Source organism: Hippocampus comes, unplaced genomic scaffold (assembly GCF_001891065.2).
Source record: "Hippocampus comes isolate QL1 unplaced genomic scaffold, H_comes_QL1_v1.1 C16789162, whole genome shotgun sequence".
NCBI lineage: Eukaryota > Metazoa > Chordata > Actinopteri > Syngnathiformes > Syngnathidae > Hippocampus > Hippocampus comes.
Window position 1 is genome coordinate 1 of NW_017838936.1, and position 865 is coordinate 865.

At 47.4% G+C, this 865-nt stretch overlaps 1 protein-coding gene across 1 annotated transcript; it reads right to left on the bottom strand.

Annotated features, from left to right (window-relative positions):
• Window positions 1–5: 5 nt before the first annotated feature.
• Window positions 6–859, bottom strand: LOC109509157 (sulfate transporter-like; the record flags this gene model as incomplete). The annotated part of the gene is made up of 3 exons (XM_019859051.1): window positions 757–859; window positions 280–526; window positions 6–187 (listed from the first exon to the last, which is right to left on the bottom strand). Coding segments are annotated over exons 1-3 (507 nt in total), but the record flags the coding sequence as incomplete, so codon positions are not given.
• Between the last annotated feature and the right edge of the window lie 6 nt (window positions 860–865).

Consider the following 865-nt stretch of genomic DNA (forward strand, 5'->3'; position numbering starts at 1 on the left):
AGACTAAAACTGGGCACTTGAGGAGGGATGAAGCCAGTGGGGATGTGACCTGAAACACTGGTGCCGTAATGATGGTTGAGATTTCCAAAATGACTGGCCAGCGTCGCTCCGCCAACCACGACCAGTTCAGTCGGCAGTGGGATCTTTAAACGATCTTTGTAGCGTTCCTGGATCTCTTTTCCTGCCACTACAGAACCCCCAAAACACCCAGGCCCCAAAATGTAATGACCGCCTTATCTATATTTCCGCACAATCCAAAGAGTTCTGGTCCTTATTTACCTAAGACGGTGATGCAGATGGCACTGGTGATAAGGTCACATACGTTGGTCTTGTGAATGTTGGCGAAGATGTTGATCCAGGTTACAACGACAGTGCCATAGCCCTGATGGCGAGGAATCTTCAGACCCAAGAGGTATTTGGCTTGGACGGTCAGGATAGTAAACGAGGCTCCCGTGGCAAAACCATCCAACATGGGAGCCGAAAGGTAGACTGAGACGAAGCCCAGCCGAAACACTGCCATCATGACCTGTGGAGGCGATTGTCAGACTTCATATTCATAAATCAAAGACTGTCCTATGTACTTGGTCGGAAAAACCATATCATGATCTCTTCTATTCAAATCTTGAAACTAAATTGTCTCATCTGTCCATCCAGTTTCTCCTTATCCTCAATCGAGTCATGCGTGAACTGGCGTCTAAGCAATGTTACAGTCTGTGACGTGTTTCAGGTAGGGGAACTTGGAGGTTGTTTCTTTACCTGGTAGATACCAGTCAGGAATGTAAGAGCAGCAGCAATGCTAATAGCGTAACACTCCTTCCCACACTGCACACCCATTATTTCCACACTCCGAGTTTGACTGCTTGTG